The following is a 21,132-nucleotide window of genomic DNA, read 5'->3' on the forward strand; positions in this document are numbered from 1 at the left end:
TGCTCCCCACAGGAGCTGGATCTGGGCCCAAATCTTGGTGACACCACCTCGAACTGCTTGGTTCATTATCCCATGGCCATTTGCCACCTCCTCTAGGTCTTCATACCCTACGTAGCTCTGCTCTCCAGGTCAGGGCAAGAGGATCAGACAGGAGCCTGTTTCTTGGTCATGTCCGGTGCTGTAGGAATACTGTTCATCCTCCATCATAGCATGGCCCTTGCATCCTAGGATAGAACTCCAAGGATGAGGAGTCTCCTTGCTGCTTGAAATCTGGAGTGTGTGTCAGTCAGGGTTCTTTTTCAGAGAATCAGAACTTACTTAAGAGTCATATAGAATAAGAGACTACAATGACCACATATGCTGTAGGCCCTGGTGGAGATATCTGTGAGAGGCTGATGCTTTTGCATCTGGTGTTGAACATGAAATCAACTGGGCCAGCAGTTGGGAAGGTAATCTGGCTATGAAGTTGGCAGAGCAAGGACAAAGTGGGACCCACAAGGACAACAGAAACCCCCACCTCAGTGATGTGAGGGACCCGCAGGAGAAGCTAGCACCCTATGCACATGGCTCCTTACACACCCAGTCCAGGACACTCAGAGAAGTCAGAAGAGGATTTCTAGCAACTGCTGTGGTCCTGGGTGCTGTCCCACCCAACAAGGTGAGCTAACACCTTGAGTTGTCCCGGCATCTGATGCACTCTCCCCGCTCTCAGAGAATGAAGCTGCCCCCCCCCCTTTTTTTTTTCCAAATTACATGTAGGTTTTTCTTGTGCCTACTGCAATCTGGGAAGAGTTACTATATACAGAAAAGGAATTCTGCAAACATAGGTTCAGCTTCCCCTAACTGGACATGGAACAAAAGCCATCACAAGCTGTGGGGTATTTATGCTGGAAAAGTGGTTATGGCCCTGGCCACATGGCTCAGTTGGTTGGAGCGTCATCCTGCACAGCAAAAATGGTTGTGAGTTAAATCCCTGTTTGGGGTGCATTCAGTAGGCAATTAATCAATGTTTCTCTCTCACATCAATCTCTCTCTCTCTCAAATCAATAAACATATCCTTGGGTGAGGATTTTTTAAGTGGTTATCAACTGAGGACATGTTTGGAGAGAGTTGGAGAAGGCTCCTGCTTCACCCAGAATAACTTGGTTTTAATTTCTTTGGGAGTGATTTTTTTATACACATGCAACCCCCAACATCTGGTGTTCCATCAGCAAGGTCTTGGTGCTGGTCTGGTACTCACAGTATTCTGTTGGTCATCAGTAATTTCACAGAATGCTAATAACAGTCAAGATCATTCTGTGACTGTGATGGATCAAGACACAAACAAGACCACTTTATATCTTGTTTATGAATAGACAAAAGCAATGTCACTGTACAAAGCACAAAAAATACCAGATATCATCCTCTCCTGGTTAATATGAGTGACTGCTGCTTCTTGACCCATTACAGTTTTAATTTTCACCTATTCTTCCTTTCTCCAGATAAGACTAAGATAGCTGATTATAGATTTACCCCCTGCTTGGTATGGATGCTTCCTGACAGCATCCAATCCAAAGTAAAGCCCCATTTCTTGAAACCTCCCCAAATCACCTACCAGAAGCCCAAATTCTACAGTAAGTTCCTTCTCATACTCTCGTAATGAGACACCACAGTTCTTCTTAATGTACATTTGCCTTCATTTCAAGAAGCAATAAATCCAACTTGTTCAATTGTAGGTGTGTTTCTGGTGGTCTTTGGCTGGAGGACATGAAAAAATATATATACACATATACATATATGTATATAAGTATATAATTTTTATTATATGGTGCATAAAATTTAAGTAATGTCTATATGGTTTAGAGATGACTCTCACTTTCATTAGGAATGGCCAGGTTTACACATTAAGTAGATTTTCAAGAATAACTGAGTAGTCAACTCACATTGTAGTCTCTTACATATACTCCAACAGGAATTGAGAGGAAGGGACAATCCAAGTAGGCCAGTGTTTTAAGTTAACTTGTCATTCATAGGATAGAACTTCAATTGAGGCTTTGGAGTGGTGGATGGGAAGGAAGTATGATATTGTTAAGTACAGAAAGACCTTGAAAGCTATGTAAGATTAAGCACGGAGGAAGATGGCTTGGAGAAGGGCCAATTAATTTCCAAGATGAATGCTTTATTAAAAGGACAGGTCAAGTTGGCCAGTCAAGGTGATGCCAATTGGTGGTGGATTTCAAATGCTAGGATTAATAATTTGGCTTCTTATTGCAAACATCAAGCTCATTTTGTTGTCTTTAGGAAAGTGAAAATATAGAAGTGTAATAGAAGTGGAATTACATAAAGGCCCATCAGATTGGCTGTGCTAGACTGAGGCAGTGGTTAGAAAGTCCAGCCTTAGCTTAAATCCCAGCTCTGTCACTAACATACTGTGACCTTGAACATGACATTTTATCTCTCTCCTGCAGTTGTCTCTTCTGTCAATGGGAGTGAAATGATCTGAGGATTCAATGAGATGATGAGTATATGAGTTAAGTATGTAGACCAGTGTCTGATCCAGTGTACCCTATAAATATTGGCTCCTACTGTGGTGGTGGTCGTTGTTTGTTATTTTTCTTCAGGACAAGGAGATCAGGGATTGGGACCCAGTTATGTAAAACCTTATGAGGGGTAAAAGGAGGAAGAGAAGTTTTAGAATGCTGTTGAGTTCCAAGCATGTGGAAATAAGTCTGGCCTTCCATGGAGTAGTGTTGATAATATGGCAGAAAGCAATGGGCCCATGGTTTAGAAGAACCAAGAAGGCTGAAAGCAAGGAGTAATGGGATTGTGTAAATGGGAGTTATCTTGATAAAGTTCCAAGACAAAGTGCTAGGGTGATGTTTTTATACACTTCCTACGTGTGTGTGTGTGTGTGTGTGTGTGTGTGTGTGTGTGTGCATGTATGTTTGGGGTTGTGTACTGGCTGGACTTACTAAAAGGTACCAGGCTCAACAGAACAAGAACAAAATTGTAGCCATCTTACCCTCTGCTTTTTTTTTCTTTCTGGTGTAATACTCATTGTCCTCTGGAGTTACAGGTATGGGTTTTGACTATAAATCTTTACAGTTACTTCAGATTTAAGAATTCTCATGCTGTCAAATGTTTCAACTACTGAAAATTTAATGAGCATTCTCCATTTACCCTCTATATTAGAATATTAGTTAAACAAAATCTCTTTCATCCTGAATTCAATCAAGCATTGTGTTTTTATTGATTTTCTACTTGGCTGTCATTTATTCATCAACAAAAAATTTTTAGAGTGTTTATTATGTGCCAAAGACCAAAATATTAAAGGTGGACAAAATAGGCTTGGTGCATGCTCTCAGTCTTATACTCCCAGATATACATGCATAGTTAGAGATCATGAAGAGCATTGGGGAGGAAATTACATAATTCTATAAGACTGTATAACTGGCGTAACTGACTTAATATGGAAGGGATGAGGTAAAAGGTTTGCATCCCTGAGGAAGTGATGGCCGAGGTGAGAAGAAATCAACTACTGGATGGAGAGTCGTCATTCTAGATGGAGAGAAGACCATGTACAAAGATGTTGAGAAGGAGGGCTCCTGGCCATATTTGAGGGATATCTACAAACCAGAAAGGTTGCCATGAAAGTGAGAGGAAGGGAGCAGTGTGATATGAAATTGGAAATGGACTCCCATGGTGCATAGCCACTTGAGAAGCTGTGAGAACAAGGGGAGATGGTGTGGCCAGGACCATACTGTACATATCAAACCCCGTAAGTCCCTGCATTTGCACTAGGAATTATTGCTGAGGTCATCAGCTCATCCGGTATAGACTTTGGCTTTGACTTTGGGTCTTTGCTTTGGATCTTTGCTTTGGGTCTTTGTGTTTCTAAGATGGACATGAATGAAGACCCTGAGTCTCATTGCACTCACATAAGGGCATGTGGTTCTAATGGAGAATTATCTGAAATGAAGATGAATTAAAAGAAGAAAGCTAACAGCCAATGTAAGATGCAAAGAAGTGAGACACTTGTGTCTTCACTCCTGTCTTATTTTTTCTCCTTTAGCATCCTGTGAAAATACTGAGTGAAATACTTTGGATCCCTAGGGCTTGGAGAGGTTTATCTTTTCAGAGCTTTTGGAAAGATGAGTACATTTTGGAGTGGTTGGGTAGCAATTTGTGGTCCCTTTTTGCTTTTCTTGGCAGCAGGACCTGCTTTCCCTGGCAGGGCTCTGCCCGGATGTGCTGTTGAGGCCCAGCATTTTAAGAAGACAGCCTCAATGGCTGAGTTTGTTAGGACTTATTTCACATTTGTATTCCAATTCAGCAAGTGGCTTGTGGGCTAGGTTTGATGGAGAGCTTTGTCAACAACAAGGAGAAAAAGTCAGTAGATAAAAATAGGAAATAGCCTTTTCAGGTGAAGAATAATATTAGAAGTTAAAGTAAATTCTCAGAGGGGAAGAAAAAACATTATATTCCCAAATTATGGTTTCTTGGAAAAGGTAATTCCAAACACATGAGAAAGAAAGAATATTATTCACCTTTATCTGGTGTTACAAATAAAGTAGTGTCCAGGTGCTAATAAGTGAAACCTCCAAAGTGAATTGGGATCCTTCTAATTTACTCTCATCATGCAAAGGCATAATTCAGCCTTGGATTAAGAAAAATCTCTGAAATCAATAATCTCAATTTTGAGCTAAATTACCTGGTGGATAACCCTCTATTCCTCTTAATAAAGGAAATAACTTCATAAGAAAAATAATTTTGGGATTTGGTACAAAGCCTTTCTCAAAATTACATGTAATTTGATTTTTTTAAAAGTGAGTAGAATCACATCACTGGATTTTCTCTAAGGTCCCGAGAGCCTAACTTGGGTCAGTGATTTGGTCCTTTAGCCAAATTGTTTAGCATTTAACCACAGTGAGCTGGTGTCAAGCAAAGCAATCCCCTCTGAAAATAAAGACAATTTTCTCTCCATCATTTTGTTCATCGTAAAGATGTCAGTATTGAATAATGTCCCAGAAGAACAAAGGGAAGGGAAGGATGCATAACTGGCATTCTTTGCCATGATTAGAAGAAACTGGGGATTAAAATACCAGTGATCATTTTCAAAAAGTATTTCCACTCTGTGCAGGATCAAGCTACTAAAAAAAAGACAGTCACTCTAATTCAAATTTGTATGGTTTTGTGGTGGGGTGTAAAGGATTTGTGCCGACGCTGACACCTCGCCTTAAGTCATCTCGTAGCAGAAGATGCTGACATGTAGAAATGATATACCCGGAACTCACAGTTCATCTTTTCCATTGTGCCCGTTCCTCTTTCATTTGCACTAAGTAAATGGAATGAATTCACACTCCTTCCATTAGAATTCATCAGGCAATGAGTGTAGCTAACAAATGTTCTAGCCTTTCCGAGTTCTCTACTTAATAAGATCTTTCTGCCTGCAGAATGGGTTATATTTAGAACAAGTTCTCAGTCTGAATTGAGATTTTGATGAAGTAACATCTCTTTTGTCATCAGCACAGTGAGAGAGGTAAAAATAGACCTCCCTTGCGTCTCTTCTGCTCATGTGTGTTAACAAGGAAAGTGAATGAACTCAATGTGTATCTTCCTGCTCCAAACACCGGAGAGTGGTTGGTTCCCTTTATTCTCTATTCGGTGACTGCAGTTGGACAAACAGAGCCATAGGCTGATCTGTAGCTGGACTGTGTCATTGGGTCCAAAGTATTATTACCACTATGGTCATTTTTGAGTGATGAAAGCAGCAGCCACAGCCAGGAGGCAGATATAATAAAGATAATAATAGCTATCATGATGTGCCAGGAACTGTGTCCTATTCGCTTAATGTGACTTTGCCTCATTTAGTTCTCATCTGAGCCTGGTGAATGGGGTCATTACTATCCCCATTGATGCCCAGAGGGTTAAGTGACTTACTCAAGGTCATTCAAAATGGAAAGAGGAAATGATGAACTCAATTTGAAACTCACTGCTCCAAACGTGGTTGATATGGATGGTCCAGGTCAGTCTGATTCTGAAGAATATCTTCCACAAAGATCAGGGACTTCTCCTGGGAAAATTCTTCTCCTACCAGTTACCACCCTAACGACCTTTTCTTTCTAAAATCTTTTCTTTTTCAATTTAGTTTCAGTCTCTCTCTCAGATGCTTTTGGCCTCAGGGCCAATGCTGTTGAGAATACTTTCTATAATAGAAACATTATACAATAATTTTCATTCAAGTTTTTCATTCATCCTAAAAATAGCTCACATTTTTTGAAAAATTAGCTTAATTGAATGAGAGGGCCCCAATATCCCTTCTGTTTTGTTTTGTTTTGTTTTTTTAATTAAATAAAAAGAAAAAAAGATCTTAAGGTGTCTAGGCTTGTAGTCTTGATGATTGGGCCAAAAATTTAAATGACAGACACAAAATTGATGATTTCTTAGTTATTTAGGAGGTTTTGGGGCAGACATGTAATGTGCTCACACTATGTGTGACATGTGCTTTACAGATATAAATTTTTCAGCTACCAGAATGGTTTCATTTTACAGACAAGAGAATTTAGTCTCAAAAGTATTGGGAGGCCTACTTGACGCCATGTGTGGAGAAGGTGGGATTTGAACACAGCCCTGCTTGACTCCCAAGCCCAGATGTGTTTTACCAGAATAGCTTCACGGAAACTGAAAGGACATTCGTTTACTGGGTGGTTCTCACTTTGCAAAGAACCACAAACGTGAATGTCCCACCTAACAAGCTGATGGTGGGCGGCTTTCTCGTTCCCAGGTTCTGGAAAGCATCGCTGATCTTTAAGAGCAAGGGAGATGAAATAGTTATTGCACTCAGGGGGAAAGAGTCAAACTCATATTTCTCAGACATAACTAAGTGACAGTTCCTTTTGGAGAGGGTAACCTTGCGGTCACTTGGCTGCTATTTCTCTCTCTAGGTCACCTTCTTCTGATAAACTTTGAACATCGAGACATTTCTCCTCTGTTGTCATCATGAGTGAGAATGGGCTTATTTAACAGCCTTTTATGGGAAAAATAGTGTAGGACTTTTTTTCCCTTTTCTATATTAGGAATCTCCCCCCACCTCCTCTGTATGCAGATGCAATAACCAATCTCAAGCAATCTGAAGGATCAAGACAGGGAATGAATTTCTTAGAGGAGTACAATAGGAGAAGGGAGAATCTTTATCCCTTCTTTGGTCCAACTAAGCTCTTATAATGACTGGAGAAGAACATTAAGAATTTTAGAATTTTGGCCTGGAACATTTGAGACCATCTGGTGACTTCACCCATGGTATAAATATATCATCTCCTAATCTCTAACAAATGCTCTGGCTGAGTCGTCTTTCTGCTGGAAGATCCTCTCAGGTGGAGAGGGTCCTGCAGGCAATGGGAACCACCGGTTCCAATGATGACATTGTTTGCCATAGGTTGCATAGCAGAGAAGTTAACAGCAGGAAGACTTCCTGAACTCAAACCCCAGCTCATCCCTGTCTATCTCTATAGATCCCTTTTCCATCTCTCTCCATCCTGCTCTGTTCCCCTGAGAGGCTGAACTGCAGGGACTGCATATGAGTGGTATCAGCGGGCTTGCCTGCCCCCCAGCTTCCAGCTTTGGCCAGTAGGGAGGCCTAGAAGGGAGAGAGGAAGAAGAGGAAAGTGCAGTGGAGTTATTTATTTCCGAGCCCCCTTCCAGCAGTTGCTGTGGCAACAAAGGTCTCCATTCCTGTCAGGTGGTCTTTTCCATATGGCACCCTCCTCTAGATCCCAGTAACCTCCCTTCAGTTTGAGTGGGCAATGGTGCCCCACTGTCACCAGCCTGGAGTGTCTGCACTGTCCCTAGAGTTTCCCTACACCCTTCCCCTACCCTTCTAAATCGTCGTCGGCAGCCGTCCGTCTCGAGAGACGATGGTGTAGCTTCTCAAGAGTCTATCTGCACCGCCGAGAATGGCTGTGCAGTCCGACTCGGGAGTGACATCGTATCTGTCTCCTCCCGTGTTGAATCGACATCTTGCGATGACGCTGAAGCTACAGAGCCTGGGCAGGGTGATATGGAGGGTCTGCTGTTGCCCATGCAGCAGACCCCCCCTCTCTTCGCAGCTGAAGGGTCCAAGGGAAAGACGGAGTCAATACAGCTTGGCTTCAGGTGCGCCGCAGGAGTTGCCGGTGTTGACTACAACGTCAAACCGCCTTAGGGACTCCGGCTCCGGATTTTCTGTCAGGGTTTACTCCCTTAGCCTTTCCCCTGAAGAGGTATGCCGCAAGGCAGCAGAGGTTTTTTTTTTTTTTTGGAGTCAGAGTTTTCCTTCTCTGATGTACCCTGACTGGAAGATCGAACCAGCGACACTTAGCTCGCAGGCCGACGCTCAATCCACTGAGCTAAACCAGCCAGGGCACCCTTCTAAATAATCTTTTATTAAACATTGCACAATTTACTTTAGTTGAATATACTGCCTTTTTCTAGCTAGGTCCTTGATTGATATATCACTCATTACCTTTGTAACATTGGGCAATTCCTTAACCTCTTTTGGTCCCAGTTTTCTCCTCTGTAAAATGGAAGTAATAATATTTCCTGTAGAAGTCCACTTTAAGAACCAAACAAGGTTATACATATTAAGATACTTTGAACACACATAGTAAGGACTCAGTAACTGTTAGGGTAATATTAAAACTACCATGAACTCCCAGCCTAAACATTACTTTAATTCAACTTCTTATAACTGTGGTAGGCTTTAATTCAACAATCAAAAAGACACCAGAAAGAGAAAAAAAAAAAAAAAAAAGAAATTCCTGTGGTAAAATTTAACTTTGAAAGTCCCTTGAGTCACCTATCAGAGTTACAGTACAGTTAATATTTTTTGTATTCAGCCTGGCAGAGGAGTTCTTACACTGAGTTGGAGAACCAGTAAGCTAGACTTATGGAAGGTAAATGCATATGCAAATGTCAGAGCACCTCACCCTTTCTGCTCCTGCCATACTGTGGGTTCCCTAGGGGAGACCGAGAAAGGGTAGACAGTTCCAAATGGTTCCTGCTGGCTGGGAAGGTTAACCTGGTTCTGTTCTCATTTCAAGGTTCCATCAACTTAATGCTGGCTGGGAGACTTACAGAGTTCTGTGAGGACAAAAAGGAGTGAATAGGGTCACACTTTAGGCGGCTTTAGGAGAGGCTACGTTTTCAAGTGAACTCAGTAGTAAATTAAATTGGGTGCATGCTGCCACTCCCATGTGTCTGGGATGACCCTTTATTACATACTCATGATGCGCCAGGCTCAGAAGCATTTCCTACATATTATCCTATTTAATATCATGGTGACCCTGAGATGGCCATTATTTGGTTGTCCGATTTTTAGATTAGGAAGCTGAGAACCTAAAGTACCTAGCCTGAGGTAACACAGAGTCTAACACATGGCAGGGCAGGATTTAATGCAGATCTGCCTGACCCAGAGGTGGGTCTGATCTGGCACCGAGGTAATGCAGTATATAGTCAGAGGGGCTTACCCTCCAGGTCCCATGTGTGCGTACAACTGAAGGAGAAAGTTCTTTGTTTCTATAGCTTCTCACACTAGCTGCCCAGAATAACACAAGTGTTTGCCTGGATACAAATTTTATTTCCCTGTATTTGAAAAAGAGGAGGGTGAGCCTTGTATTGTGTCCTCCTTAGTTTTATTTTTCCAAAGGCTAAACACATCCGTTTTCTCCACCTACTTCTAAAGGGGGTCTTGTTTCTGAATCCTTCTCCATCTTGTTGAACTATTTCTAGTTCAGTGGGTCCTGACGTTGGCTGCAGAATAGGATCGATCCCCTGGGGAAATTTTCAAGAATACCGAAGTCAGGGCCCCACCCCAGGCTGATGGAACCAAAATCTCTGGAAGGTGGTCTGAGCATTATTTTGTAAAAAGCTCTCACAGTACATTCTAATGAACAGCCAGAGCTGAAAAGCACTGCTCCAGTTTGCTTTAAAAATGAAGAATTGATGGGAATGTTGGCAGGGGCCCTCTGGTGTGAGTGAAGAGAATTAGTTTCTTGTAGCTAATGAATATTATCCAGAATTATCTGGGGTATATTCCATGATTTAATAGGCCTTGTCTCTTAGGGCAGCTGAATACAAATGTCTCTCAACTGTAGGATGGGATGTCAAGGTTCCCAAACATGGTCACTTATAGAGAAGGGGGCAGAGTGACATCATCAACTTGCATCTAATCTGGCTGTACTTGGTGATTCACCTCGATTCTCTCAGGTCCTGAATACTGGAAACATAATTGAATGTTTTTAAATATTTTTTATATTTATTGAAATATAATTTTATTGGCCTATAACATTGTGTAAGTTTAAGATGTGCTATGTGTTAATTTGCTACATTTATATATTGCAAAATGATTGCCACCATAACTCTAGCTAACCCCTCTATCATGTCACATAATTATCATTTTTTTTTTGTGGTGGGAGCAATTAATATCTAGTCTCTTTGCAACCTTGATGTTTATAATACAGCACTGTTGTCTATAGAGATTTCCACGACTGATTTATCTACTATTTGAAAGTTTGTACCCTTACATGCTATCTTCCCAATTCCCGCGCCCCCGCTCCTGGTAGCCAACATTCTACTGTTTTTACAAGTTCAGTTGTTTTAGATTCCACATATAAATGATATCATACATGTCTGACTTATCTCACTTAACATAATGCCCTGAGAGTCTTTTTTAATTAGATGGTATAAAAACAACTCTACCCCCTTTCTCTTTCTTTTTACTTACCCTGTGTTTCTGTATCATCAGCTGCCTTGCTCAGCTGCTCAGCCCTGTATGTCTGTGTGTAGATATTGAGGGATTGTGATGGGGGAGTTCATTCACGCTGGTCTTAAAGGGGGCTGCAGTAGTGCTGCTGGGATCATCAGTGTCTAGGCCTGAAAGAGATCCCCATGGCTTTGTTCTCCAGCTGCCACCTCAACAGAGAGGGGAAGTCAAATCCCTAATTGTAAGGAGAAAATGAGACTTACAGGGTTTGCACCTGAGGACTTCAAATACAAGGTCATACATCTGCCCTTGGTTGGATTAAAGAGAAGGCAGTGCAAGAAAGTAGCTTTTCATCTATGTACCAGATTACATAGATTTAATAAGATTTGTACATTAATTTAATAACTAAAATCTAAAAAGGAAAATGCAGAATAAGAGGGGTTGTGAGAGTCCTAAGATGACTAGATATAGATCTGATTAATCTAATGGGGCAGACAAAAGGCAGAGAGGAGGAGAGAGGAGGAGGAAAATGGAGGAAGGCATGGGTGGTGGAAGATGTTTGGACTGAGATTTGGGGAAGGTAAGTGAAGGGAGGAAGTGAGCAGAGGTTCTCTTTTTAAAACTTCTATTTATTTCTTTTCTTTGTTGGTTATTTCTCTCATCTGCTTATTTCTCCTTGGATATTGTGTTCAAGAAACTATCCTCCAAGGACCCTTAAATTTAACTGAACATTTTCTGAGGGTTCACTGGGTGCAAAACTCTAGTTGAAGAGCTTTGCCTGCCTTTTCCACTTCATTTTGTTGTCTTTGCACTGCGAGGCTGAGGCTGTTACTCCCATTTTGTAGATGGGATGAAGAGAAGTCGAGGACTTTGCCCCAGATCACTGCGCTGGAAGGTGGTGAAGAACTCACGCTCTCTCTCGCTTGGCATTCAACCACCAAGCCGTCCTGCTGGGTCTCTGGGTCCCCCGGTCCCCTAGGACTGATGAGCTCCCTGTGTTTCCACGTGTCCAGACGCATTCCATCTTCTGACCAGGGTCAGCACAGCCCGAGCCTGAAGAGTGCCCCCCACCCCGAAACCTGACTGGGGGCACAGGCGTCTAGCAGACACCAGCCATAGAGTAGCCTGGCGGGTTCCAAGCTACAGCCTTGCACCTTTTCTCTCTCTCCCTCTCTCTCCTGTTTAACTCTCTCACCGTGCAGAAGGGGTTATTTTTGATCCCCTTTCGCAGACGGGGAAGTGCGGCGGGTCCGGCAGGTGGTAGAGCTGTAGGTGTCTGCTGGGCACCAAAAATAATAGAATCTGCACGGATCTCTTCATTATTATGCAAAGCCGGAGCGGAGGCTCAGACGCTCCCTTGCCCGAGCCCATCTGTCTCCGCGCGCCGTCCCCAGGGCTCAGAAGCCGCCGATGGCGAGCGGAGAGAGCCCAGTGGCTGGAGACACGTTACCGTCCACGAGCCTGAGCCATCTTTCCGCGCCTCGCCAGCCAGCGCCCCCAGGCCGATCTCCCTCAACTTAAAAACACTACGGCCTTCCGGCACCCGCCCGCCTCCTCCAGGGAGCTGTATTAATATTAATCCCTATGAATAATTGAAGGCCAGAGATTTATTCGGGCCGCTGCGGGGGAGGGCGCGCAGCTGGGCTGCATTTTGGTCACGCCACCCGCGTGTTTCAGTCGCTTGGATTCAACGGTCTCGGTACCCGGGAAGTGGGAGGATGGAGTGGGTGTGCCGCCTTTGCGCGTGAGCTTGGGGGTGAGTATGAGCCAGAGCAAGTCGGCCAAGGAGTGAGGCGAAGAGCTCGAGGGAGGCGGAGTCTCAGGGGCATCCCAGGTCTCAGAGCTATAACCTGCGCTTCGCCCCGCGCGGGGTGACCAGGATCCACGCGGGCTTGAGAGGGAACAATAGCGACTCCTTAGATCCTGGGCTCCTGCCACGGGGCTGCTCAGGCCTTCCCGGGCAGCTAGCGAGGTCTCTTTTCTTATTTGGCTAATTTATGGTGAGAGGCTGGGGGAGGGATGGCAGAGGAGGGGCCGCGTCTGGAGCTGGGGGGCGAGGGGCGGCAATTAAAGGAGTCTCCAGAGGCGGTGGCGCGCGTGATGTCAGCTCTTGACGAAAATAGAGAGGGATCGCCTGCAAATCCCCAGCTTCGGCGGGGCTAAACCTTGCAATCCCTCACTGGCCGGCGCCGAGCCAGGGCGCAGCGGCCTCCGCCTCCTCCCCCGGCGGGACAGACCTCCACACGCGTGCACGCTCGCACACACTCCTCGTCCTCCTCTGCCACCTCCCTCCGCGCCCACCCTCCACCACTCGCCGCGCCTGGAAGCCGCGCTGCAAGCACAGGTGTCAGCGGCGGCGGCGCGCTGTAAGTGCGCGCCCTCCCGCAACCCCGGGGAGGCGCTCTTTCCGGGAAGCCACCCTCGGAACCCACCGAGCGCCCTGCCAAGTGCCTCCAAAGCGGGTGGAAGGGAGAGAAGGACGCGCACGGAGGAGAGCCGAGACCCGGATTAGCGCCCGCAGAGCCTCCCGCGCCGGTTGAGGCGCTAAAGGGTTTACCCAGGAGGGGGGTAGAAGGGCGGGGAGAGGCTCCGCATTAAATACCGCTCTCCGCCACACACCCGCGCTCACCCCGGCGCCTGCCTACTCCCTCGCCTGCAGCTGCCGGACTGTGCTGAAGAGGAGGGGGCGTTCCCCACACCATGGCATCCACGGAAGGGTGAGGGAGCTTATCTCTGTACCCAGAGGAAAGCGGGAGCCGCTTACGGGGTGGTGGCCCCTATCCGGGATGGGGACAGAGGGACGCTGACCCCGGGTTTCAGCGACGGTGTCGGAGCGTTGGCACAGGGTGGAAGGGTGGCGAGGGGATGAATTTTCTTTTGCCAAGCTTACGGCTTAACCCTTCGAGTATGCGAGGAATGGAGGATTGTTTTATTTTATTAAAAGGGTACGTTGAGGGTGTGAAAAGTGTGACGAAAAAAAAAATTCTCTTGAGGCTACTTTTGAAATTTAAAAGCAATAAGGGATTGGGCTCGGTGTGAGCGGCAGATATCGCCCGAGAAGCAGCGCTGGGAGCCCGGCGCAGGCTGGAAGGTGGGAACCGGCCGGGATGAATGAGCCGGGAGCAGGGCGGGGCGGGGCAAGGAGCAGCGCGCGCGGCCTTGAATGTCAGATTTGCAGAGCCCCTGAATGGTTGCCCGGCTTGCTCTGATCGCTCCTTGACCCTGGATGGCGGAATCTCCCTGGCCAGCTCTAGGGAAGAGTGGAAGAGATTTGGGTGCTTCCCGGGAAGAGGAGGGAAAATAAGTGATTTGGGGCAGGGACAGGAGTCCCCAGACTCTAGCCGGAAAGCGTTGGCTTTCCCATTCTGCTCGCAGCTGTGGAGTCCTCTCCTGCCTTCAGAGGCTGCAGATGGATGGAGAGACTGTTCTGAGCGATAAATAGAGACAGCTGTCTTTAAAAAGAGGGAAATGGGGCTGCAAGGGGCAAAAGAATCCCAATAGTCCACAGTGGAAGAGTCCAGAATAGCATCCCTAGACCAGTATCTCCCTGGAAACTTTTCCAACTCAGGGGAGCCTGAGTAGAAATAAAAGGACTGTTTGTGGAGCTCAGCCCTTTGGTTAATTCACAAAATTGCACTAGCTACTTGCAAGTGATCACCTGGATCCATGATATGTGGAAGGCAAATGTCAGCCTGTCTCTGGGCGAGTGGATGGGCACCAAGAATGGTGCTGGCACTTTCCATAGTTTCTCTTTAATAAATGTTACCAATGTGGCAGGCTGGTTTTGGGGGATCCGGTCTCTAAGTAGGAGTGAAGAACTGGTCCCAAAGTCAGATTTCTAGACTCCAACCTCCAACAAAGGGAAACTGTTCCTTAAACTGTCTCTTTGTGTTTAGAAGATCTCATCCCTTCTCTGTGCTCCGAAGTCCTTCCAAATGGGTTCTAGCATCTTGCGGTAGCATGCGATTTCTTTTCTCTTTTCATCCTAACCATTCAGCGGTGTGAACCTTTTTTTAATTATTATTTCTCCATAAAGATGCTATGGAAAGACACTGTGTATTAGGAGGGTGGTGTACTCTTCCAAAAAAGATTTCTAGAATTAAATATCAAGGGCCCAAATGGCTACACCTCAGTGCCTTCCCTGTTTAATTAAACAATCTTTCATATTAGAAAAGATATTAAGGCATTTCTGGCTGCCTTCAGGGCCCTTCTAGATTTGCCCCTGCTTGTAAAGGCTAGGTTGGAAAACATCTGTAAGAGACATGGATGATGGCAGCCTTTCAAATCCTGCATCAAACTCCTTATTTTGATGGCTAGAGAATGGAGAGTTAAGGCAACAACATAAATCACCTGATTAAGTGTGTTTGCCTCACCTTTGTCCTAAATGAGAGCTGCCAAATGATTTGAAATTAAATAATGGAGCAGAAAGGATTTTCAGTATTTTTAAAAGACTCATATTTGACTAATGTTATATTTGTACACCATGGATAATTAAGAAAAGACTGTTCAGAGGAATGTGTGTTTAGGAAATGAAAGAGTTGAGAAAATTCGAAAGCTGGAAAACACATACAAAGACCCATGACCCATTATCATTGCAGAGCAACAACTGATGAGCAGGTGACATTCTCAGAAGCCCTGTCCTGTCCTTTCTTCCATATCTTCTTCCAGATGCACTTACTGAGTACTTATTGGGTAGACCTCATATCCCAGGCTCACTGAAGGGGTACAAAGACTTTAAGGGTCTGGGGGCTGGCTTTTAGAAGGTTGGGTCTTATGGAAGACTTTGATTGGTAAATTGTTCATATAGTTTGGTGACATACTCTTACCTCTTCTGATGTCTTTGGTTAATGTGCATTATAAAGGGAAGTTCTCGAAGCATCCTCAGGCTGGTCTCCTTTGTTAGCTGCTGTACAATGTTGAAACTGTTTCCTTGAAACACACTTTGCTGAAAAGAAAGCAAAAACAGCAATAGTTATTATATGCTTTCAATGTATGTATTTTCAGTTCAACTCTGTTTGATCCAGAATGTTAGGGGAATGGGATATTATGGCAAACTAACAATTCTGGGTCCCAATTATTTGATGATACATTTAGAATCTACAACATGTCGATTACCAATTTTTAAAGAATAGTTAGAAACAGTAATGACAGCTGATGTTTGTTTAGCACTCCATATTCAAAACTCATTTGTGTACGGTATCACATTTGATTCTTTCAATAACTGTGAGGTAGGTGGTGCAATGAAAATGGGCTTTAAGAATAAATGATATAGACTAATGTCATCTTTCCAGGAAGATTCCAAAACTTTGCAAAAATCTTGGGTTATCACCTGGAAATGTCAGTTATCATTGACGTGTATACCAGGCATATCTGGTGCCAAAGATTACTGATTTCTCTCAAATCTTTGGCATACACAAATTGCCTTTTGGAATATTCTCAGTATCAGCCTGTGCACTTGGCCTTTGCAAAGCATACTCAAACATGATCTGGTTATCTGAGGTTTCTCATTTGGAATTGGAATTATTAGCATCCAGTTTTTGTAAAAGTCAGCAGTGGACTCTGATAGTTCCTACACTCTGAGAAGTATTTTCTTGCAAAGCAAGGTCTAATTTGATAGTTGAGCTTTTTCTTTCTTTTTTTCTCTTGAGTCCCTTGACATGGCTAGAAATATGGTTTTAGGTCCCTGGCCCAAAATTAGAAAGACATTACAAGACAGGCCAATGTCCATTATTGACTGAGTTACAGTGGGAGCGCCCAGATGCTATAGAGGAGGGCATTTGAGAAATGTGTTTTGGGGGCAGAAGATGGCTAAGTCATGTATGTCAGGGACCTGAGGCTATCTGTCTTCTGATCAGCTCCCAGGAGCAAGGGGTCAGGGTGAAAGCCAAACATGAGGGCTTAGGCTTCAGTCTGACTTAGAAAGCAAGTGAAATAAAAAAATGCTGACAAGAGAAGAACGTGGGCAAGGGAGACCTCTGGATTTATTATTTCAAGCAAACAAAAGCAAAACATAATGATCGTCTTCTCTCTCCTCCCCTCGGGAATGAGGTTGAGGTCAGCTGGAGAAAGAGCCTGGGGGCTGGATTTATTGCAAAGGGAGTGGAGGGCATGGGGTTCTGGGGTCCAGAGGGGTTTGCATATTGCATGCCTCAGGCTTGGCTCCAGTTCTCATTTCTCATTTTCTCATTTTCAAGAATATAACATTCAGCCACCTTGGGTAAAAGAGCTATTAGTAGAACAAGGAGAAAGCCATTTTGTGTTGACTAAGGCAGCCTCTTGTGAGTGATTCAAAGCTTAATTCTCAAGAAATAATTTCTAAATCCAAATGAAGCTTGTAAAGTGGAAAGGCCAGGTTGTTAAAAATCAAAAGACGGGTCTGTGCATCACTCTCAATGGCTACTTCTTATCCTCTTTTATGCAACATGTGTAGGTGCTGTCTGCTTTGGTCAGACTGAAGGAAATTGTCAGATGAGGAAAAGTTTTTAAGAGATGGTGCTTCAGCTGTAGGAACAAGTAATATTTAACAGTGAAGTGTGAGATTTCTAGGTCAGTATGCCATAAACCCTACAGATCCAGCATTGCAAAGCCTTTTCACGGTTTGAAACAACACAGGTTGATTTCAGTGAAAATCTCCCCTCCCCACACTCCTCTATGGCTGTATCACACAATACCCAGTGTCTGGTTTTCCCCTGTTAAAGGCAAACTAAATTGTTTTCCATACTGATTTTGATCCCTTTGGGACTGGCTTGCCTCTTGGAATGAGCTGACTAGACTCTTCATTTCAATCACCTGCTACAATTATCTTAATCAAATAAGACACCGATAATTTAAAATCTTCTAGCTAGGCAGCAGAAGAGCCATTCCCGAGATAACATTTTAGTTTGGTTTGCATTTTAAGGACTTGTCCTGGAAGTCTGCAAAAATTGAATAAATACCACAACACCACCTTGCTGGTAGCCTTCCCTTCCCTGCCCTTAACAGCTTGTTGGGGGAAAGCAGGATGTTTCATAGTGAGGGTTTTAGAATCCAGATTAGGGAATGATATTTATCTTTATTTACCAATATCATGTGCTTGCTCTCTCCTCCCGCTGCCTGCCCCTCGCCCATCAACCATACCAGCGCCAAGTCCTTGGAATGAATTAATTAAAGGAGTGTTTAAAAATATCTCACTGCTCCATCTCCACGTGCTCCATCATTGACTCAAGGCAGATGGGCTGCCTGTTTGTCAGTAGAATAGGAAAGGACTAGCATCTCATTATAAATCTGTGTGGCTGGCTTGGAACAATGGTGGAGAAGACAACGGGTCAGCTGGATTAAAGGAGAATGAAGAATAGAGTAGGTCATAAACTTTGAAAAAGAATGCCTTATTTTCTTAGGGCTTTGGGTTTTGTTTTGTTTTTTAACGGTTCTTTTTTCAATGGTGTTGCTAGTTAATTACTTATCTTTCATTCACATATTTATTGAATTTCTCACGTAGCAGATAGGACAGGCCGTCTGGTGTTTTTGGCTATCTCGGCAGCTGCTTTGCATTATGGGCTCATTGAGCAAGGACGGTCCTTTGGAAATGGAACGAAGGGAATGAACTCCATTTTGGTGGCAGGACTTGATCTGTGTCAATCGCGGCTCCCTCTAGGATAGAGGACGGTGCATGTTAAAGACCTTGAATGAAGTCCCTGCGGACAAGGAGGGAGACAGTTTCCCCTCTACGCCTCTGTATAGAGGCTGCATTGAAATAGCCAAGAGTACTTTCCTCAGTTACATTTGGTGAGGAGGGCCATCTGTTACTGACTGTCTGTAACCTGGCACAGGACTTTCTGTCATGGGCTCCTACTACCCCAGGTTCCCAGCCACTTGTTGTCAGGATCACAGAGCTGGTGGCAACATTGGAGGTGGGTCTGAAGCATGTCTGCCTCCCCAGCTTTGCTCTTCCCACAGCATTGGACATGAAGCATGGGTTACTGTGGCCTCCAGGCATGTAGTTTTGGCTCCCACAGGATTTTGAAAATGTTTAAATTTTAATTAGAAGTATAATTGCTTACAATTAAAAATGTTTCACCTAAAAGGAAAAAAAAATCCTGATTCTGGCTTCTGTCAAAAATTGGCAGATATGATGATGATAAAGGACCTGCCCTTTTGTCCCGGTACTATTTATTGAGTAATTACAGCCCAGCATCCCAGCATTGTTTTAAACATGTTTTACGTATTAATTTATTTAATCCCCACAATGATATGATGCACAGGGGCTATTATTATCTCAATTTCACAAGCATGGAAACTGAGGCAAAGAAAAATTTAACAACTTTCCTGAGATTTCAGTTAGTAAGTGGCAAAGCCAGACCTTAAACGCAGGAAGCCTGGCCCTAGGCCCCTCGTTACCTGGCCACACTGTTCAGTACCACAGGGCTGAGGCTGAGTAGTAGCTGTCCTCTGAGACCGGGCATGTGCCTTCCACTTGCTCATGTCACCTGTGTGACCCCTTACTTTGCTCAGGCAGCCATTGAGGCACCGAGAGCTTGGGCTCCATCCTCCTAGGCTATGCCCCTGCCTGGTTAAGTGGAGAAATTCCTCACAATCCCATTTCTATGTCATGAAAGGTAATTCCAGCTACTTTTTCTTTTTAATCCCTTAACTACTACCTTCTGTTATTTCTTTAGCTTTGCTCTGGGTTGCTCTTAATGCAGAGTTCTCTTGTAATTATTGGTTGTCAGGAAGCTAATTGCATTGCCGTACAATAGATGCAGTGCTTTGAAACAGGTCAGGGTGTGACCACATGGGTCCTGTTCTTTGGAATATGGAGCCTTAGGAATGCACTTCTTTGTGGCAAATGTACCTGAGCAATTATTGGCCCTGAACTTTATCCTTTCTAATGTGATTTTCAAGTGTGGCTGTTGAGGGTTGTGACTTCCTCATTTTCCTAAAGCAGCTACTAGCCCTGCAGGCTGATGTTGTTGGTTCTTTTTTGTTCTTTTGGAACACATGCAAATAGTGATGGCTAGGGATGCCTTTTAAATTGAGGAAGAAATCTTTCGGATGCATTTCTGGGTATGAATTTTTAAGAGTGGCACAATGTGCTGATCACCCAATAGGTGGCAGTATATCTCAGCCCTTCCTCCAGTCTCACTAGCCTCCTTTGACTCCCTTTGGACACCTCGGGGTCCTATGGAATCCCAATTCCTACAGCATTCTGTTCTCTTTTGATTAAAAAAATGTCTCCATCAATTATATTACTTGATAATCACAAGAAGATTGTCACATATCAACAGTTTCCAGAAATAGCACCATATACAAATATAGATAGAACCATTCATTTTAACTTATTCCAAGCCTGTGTGACTATACATATATGATTCCATTAAATCCTTGGAAAACTATGAATTTTTATACTCATTTTACAGACGTGGAAACTGAAGCTTCAAGAAATTTTGATTTTTATGCTGTTATTGGGTGCCTTTTTTTGTGTGTGTGTCATTTAATTCTATGTATGGTGTTTTGTACTATCCATATTTTGCTATTAATTCACATTTCCTTAAAATTTCACAAGTTCTCTCTTTGTTTGTTCTTTGCTCCAGTGGGTGTCTTCAGTCATTTTGATCAAAGGAAGCAGGATAGCCAAAAAGCGATGATAACACATTTAAGAGGCAATGCATGAAGACAGCAATAGTTCTAGAAAGAAGTTAACTAATCTTTAAGTGGAGGTGTGATATTCAAAGGAAAATGCAACCATAAAAAAAAAAAAAAAAGTGAGTCTAAGTTTGGGCAACTGAGAAGGATGATCAGACCCCACCTTATAGGCCCTATTAAACTAGAGAATTTCAAATAGAAGCAGTTACAATGCATGGCAGGAGATAAAGTAGAAGAAAACGGATAAAACAAGAAAGGTATTCTTCTCTATCATATATCAGGCAAAAGCCAAGTGCTACAGACCAAACTGTATTTTTGTTTTTATCTCAGTCTACGTAAGAGGACAATTGAGGTCTGATAACCAGCCTTGTTAGGAGAGTAGGTGGAAGTCAACATGAACAAAACACAATTAGATAAACTTGTCTAGGGGTGAAATGGATGGATGTCAGCTGACAACACTCATCCCAGGCGCTCTTAAGTTCCCCTGGGGATAGATTCAGTTGTTATTTTTTTATATTTCATTGCCACATATGGGCTAGAAAAAGTGTCAGAAATAACTATGGGACTAATTTCTAAGAATAGAAGAGAGAGTAGTGGATTTGTAGACTGAATCTATTCCCCTAGTGTTTTTCTGGGATTCAAAGTCATCCATCAGCAGACGTTGGTAAAATCATCACAGAAGAGAAATGATGATGGGGTCATTGATTTTTTGAACATGACTAATTGCTATCATTTCCAATAAAGGACTAATCACTTGTAGAAGCTTATCTATTAGACTGAGAGTATTCAAACTT

General features: G+C 43.6%; 1 protein-coding gene across 1 annotated transcript in view; it reads left to right on the plus strand.

Moving 5' to 3' along the window:
- Positions 1-12,864: 12,864 nt before the first annotated feature.
- Positions 12,865-21,132, plus strand: part of SLC1A2 (solute carrier family 1 member 2) — a 133,176-nt gene continuing 124,908 nt past the window's right edge. Inside the window, exon 1 of the mRNA XM_090262657.1 lies at positions 12,865-13,434. Coding sequence (XP_090118783.1) covers positions 13,418-13,434 — 17 coding nt within the window. The 5' untranslated portion in view covers positions 12,865-13,417. The remainder of the gene's footprint in view (positions 13,435-21,132) is intronic.

This window comes from Furipterus horrens, unplaced genomic scaffold, assembly GCF_987537825.1.
Source record: "Furipterus horrens unplaced genomic scaffold, mFurHor1.1.pri manual_scaffold_2, whole genome shotgun sequence".
Taxonomy (NCBI): domain Eukaryota; kingdom Metazoa; phylum Chordata; class Mammalia; order Chiroptera; family Furipteridae; genus Furipterus; species Furipterus horrens.